This window comes from Blennius ocellaris (genome assembly GCF_963422515.1).
Source record: "Blennius ocellaris genome assembly, chromosome: 7".
In the NCBI taxonomy this organism is placed as follows: Eukaryota; Metazoa; Chordata; class Actinopteri; order Blenniiformes; family Blenniidae; genus Blennius; species Blennius ocellaris.
The window spans coordinates 8,291,588-8,295,388 of record NC_137656.1 but is presented as its reverse complement, the minus strand read 5'-3'; the positions used below and the strand labels follow the sequence as shown (position 1 = coordinate 8,295,388).

Here is a 3,801-nt window from a genome sequence, read left to right as displayed (position 1 = left end):
GTGTTTTGTTGATTTATGGTGACAGTTGCTTTTGACAACAGGCAGCTAAATCAAGACATAGCAGGTCATTAGGCTATCAGTCAACAGGAGAAGTCGGACTGCGCAGAAGCGAGTGTGTTGCCGGAGCGCTGCAGCTCCAAACACATGAGCGTTAAAAGTTTCTGTGCTGGGAGTTCAGACGGAACAGAAAGAGACCATTAAAACGTGTGCAATCACGGCTCACATACCAAACGTCCTACATGTTGATTTAAAAAAGTAATTCCACTTTTTCTTACACAATGTTCCACTAAATATTACTTCAACCTGAATATAACTCATTATATTTCCTTTGGACCAAATTACACTTTTAACCACTGAGTAAACCTGAAAATAAATCAGTGCAAAGTAAAAATAAAAAATACACATACTTCTCAGATTTATATAACCCTTTGTAACAGCTTGTGAAGCCTACAGTAAGTAAGTTATGTCAAACTGCTCCAACTTTTTTTATGACGTAAGAATTAATGAGTATAGTCTTCTCGAACATACTTCTGCTTGTGTTGACAATGTAGTGGCCACTGATCATACTTATGACATCAACACTATGGTTTACTTGAAGCTGAACATACCAAGTGTCAAAATAAAGGTTAGCAGGCACATTCTACATGAATTCTATGAAGGAAGCAACGTGTCCAAAATCAATAAACAACACAGCCAAGAGTGATATCTTCAAGTTTCCTTTATGCCTTCTATAAAGGTATATCGTTAAGGCAATCATACAGTGGATTTAGACATTTCTTTCTCTAGGCTATACACAGTGAATAAATCATCTCATAGCCTAAAACATAAAGGATTCTCTGAAAAAAATTCTATATAGACTATACACATATATACAATGAATGTACATTATCTTCAGTCAAAGCAACTTCCCTTTAAAGCTGTTATTCTCAGTCTTTATTCACATGATGACTATTTGGATGTAACTAGATGGCACGTAATAAATTACTGTTTCACTTTTAAAGTCCTAATATATGTACAAAGTTCATGGATTCCAACATTAAATACTTGTAAATCAGGGTGTCTGGTGCCAAATGGCAACAGCCTGTCCTAGAAAAATAGTTCATACCTTTACATAAAAAAAGATTGGCAGTGCACAGCATATATTTGATTATACTAATGAAGCGGCATTGTAACCAAAACAAGCCCACTGTGTTTGTGTCTTGACAGGTTTACCATCACAGTCTGTGACAGGGGGAGGAAGACAATCCTATTTAGCTTATCACATAAGCAAAGCATCAGCAGACCCCTGAAGTGCTGTGGTTTGATAAGAGAGAGCAAGTCTGGTGCTGAAGACACTTCAGATGTCTTTCTGGTCTTGTTTGCATAGACGTTTTCAAGATCTGACACCGTTTCAGGGCCTGAAGAAGAAGAAGAAGAAAAAACTCGTTTCACAGAAGGCCCGTGTGCGCCAGAGCACCCCCTCTCCTTTCATCTCTGAGGCTCCAACTTCACACAATGGTGGAAGGTCAATGAGTGACAAAAGTTTGGATTGCCTTTTATTGGGACAATAGCCGGGGCAGTTTATGAACCCGGGGATTAAAAGAGGGGTAACAGAGCCAAAATGGATGCCAGCAGGGTCAAGACCCAGCGGGCTGCGGGGAGAGAGGCTCCGTTATCCGGGTCCACCTGGTCGTCCGGTTCCAAGAAGTCGTCGTCGTACTCTTCGTCGGAGCCGCTGGCCTCGTACCTGTCCGAGTAGTCGAAGCACAGCGCCTTCATGCTGCTCTTCACGAACTCGCAGATCGCCCGCTCCGTGCCGTCGCACATGCATGTGTCCAGCTGCTGACCCTTCGGGATTTTACGCATGTTCTCGATCACATTCCTGCAGGCGTTCGTGCACACCGCCCCGTTAAAAAGTTTCCCGCAGTGGTTCAAATAGTCGCGCATGGCGGAGCTGCACTGCGGGTCCCTCTGGCACTGGTGCCGGGCCTCCGTGCACCCGGTGCTGGTAGTCCTGGGCAGGCAGGGCTCGATGGCCCGCTTGGTGTGCGTGCACACCGCGTCGTGGCCGCAGCTGCAGTCCTCCAGCGCCGGGCCGTTCTTGGTGAGGTTGAGCTGGACGAGCGAGGAGATGCAGTGGCTGGGACACTTCTTCCTCTCCCCGTTCAGCACCGGGCCGCACGCGCGGATGTAGTGCTCGTACGCGTAATTGCACTCGGGCTCGGCCTGGCAGTTCATGATGGCTTGCCAGCAGATCAGCCGCCGGCCGTGGGACGGCGACGCCAGGGAGAAGAAGGCAAAACACAGGAGCACACAGCCGAGGGGCCACACGGATCTGCAGACGCTCCGTACCAATGCGCCGGGGCTTGCCATTGTTATGGCGGCGAGGCACGGCGAAGCTCACAGCGGCGTCATGGAGAAGAGAAAGTTGTGGACTGCTCCCAGGGAGAGTGCGAGTTATTCCGAGGCAGATGGTGCGTGATAGGCCCGTGTGTGTGGGCGTTCAACAGGCTGGCACAGCGCTGTGTAATCCCGGCTCCATAAACCCGTCAGTGCTGATCCATTTGATTCCCGAGCGAAACCCCCGTTATCCGTACATGATGGGGAGGAAAACTTGAAAAGTGGAAAATTTAAAAACCGAAAAGGCACTACAGGAGAGAACCAAAAACAAAAAAAACTTCTCCACGAGTGTTTTGGAGAGTTTGTGCGGCGGCTCAATCCATCGCAGTGATTCTCAGTTCCTCCACTTCAGCGCTTCCCCACTGCGTCCTCGCTCCGACCTCCAGCAGCACGCCGACCGGACCCGTCCACACTGAGCCCCGGCCGGAGCGATCATTAAACAATCCCCGTGCGCACAGGAGTGCAAACAAACAGCGCATTGGAGGAAGGGGGAAAAAAAACAAAACAACAACAACAATCCTTGCTGATCGCAAAGTGGTCCTCTACTCTCTCCCCCTTTGAGCATTAAGTCTTTCTGTTCCTCTGCCCCCTCTCCATACATTAGTGAAGTGCTCCTCATTGGTTGGCCACTTGTTGAGGGTTTCTACGTAGGGATGGGCGGGAGTTTGGGCTGGGAGGAAGATGGTCTTGAGAAATAGTAAGTGAGGAGGGAATGAGTGCTCCAAAGAGAATTGCTGGACAGATCACTGGTTGTTATTACGTGGAAATGATTGCAAAAACCTGTTTATGCTCACTACAGGCGCAAAACAACAATGAACACCCAGTAACTACCTGGCAATCCCGTTTTATCGGCAATACAAGATAATGTGTTTGTTTAGACGCAGTAGCTGGTTAATTAGCGACTAATTACAATCCAGTGAGTTAATATGCATTGTGGGATGCAGGATGAAAGCCATGGGCAAGCTAATGGGATGTTTCAGCTGCGGGCATTCAATTAGATTAGTTTAGTCGATAAGCATTTTTTAATAATTTCACAATGCAATGTTTATCATTCACAGGGATGCCATAGCTTTCATCTATTTTAAAGAATTTGGCTTCATTCACCCTCTTATCATCCTAAACCAGTGACCCACAGCCTTTACGACTAAAAGTTAAACTTTTACCTCCCTACCACAAAATAAACTGTTGGCTGGAGCTGCAAAAGATAGGTAACCTGGAGGATTAGGCTGCCCAGATTAAACTAACATTGAACCATCATTGTTTTTTGTTTTTATTTTGTAAATGTATCCATGGTTAGTTGAGGTACATGATACATTTTAGGTAAGAAAATAGTAACACCTTTTATTCAGGGTCACATTAGTCATTTCAAACCATAGGATACCATTCCCTTTGAAAAATGTGTCAAGTTGTAAAAAGCAATTA

At 46.0% G+C, this 3,801-nt stretch overlaps 1 protein-coding gene across 1 annotated transcript; it reads right to left on the bottom strand.

The window, feature by feature from the left end:
• Positions 1 to 703: 703 nt before the first annotated feature.
• On the bottom strand, positions 704 to 2,929 carry gas1a (growth arrest-specific 1a). Its single transcript, XM_080499627.1, has one exon. The coding sequence runs from the start codon at positions 2,350 to 2,352 to the stop codon at positions 1,576 to 1,578; it is 777 nt and encodes a 258-aa protein (XP_080355753.1). The 5' UTR covers positions 2,353 to 2,929; the 3' UTR covers positions 704 to 1,575.
• Between the last annotated feature and the right edge of the window lie 872 nt (positions 2,930 to 3,801).

Bases quoted from the DNA above. Each gene is read 5' to 3' on its own strand.
- gas1a (XM_080499627.1), bottom strand. From the start codon at position 2,352: ATGGCAAGCCCCGGCGCATTGGTACGGAGCGTCTGCAGATCCGTGTGG.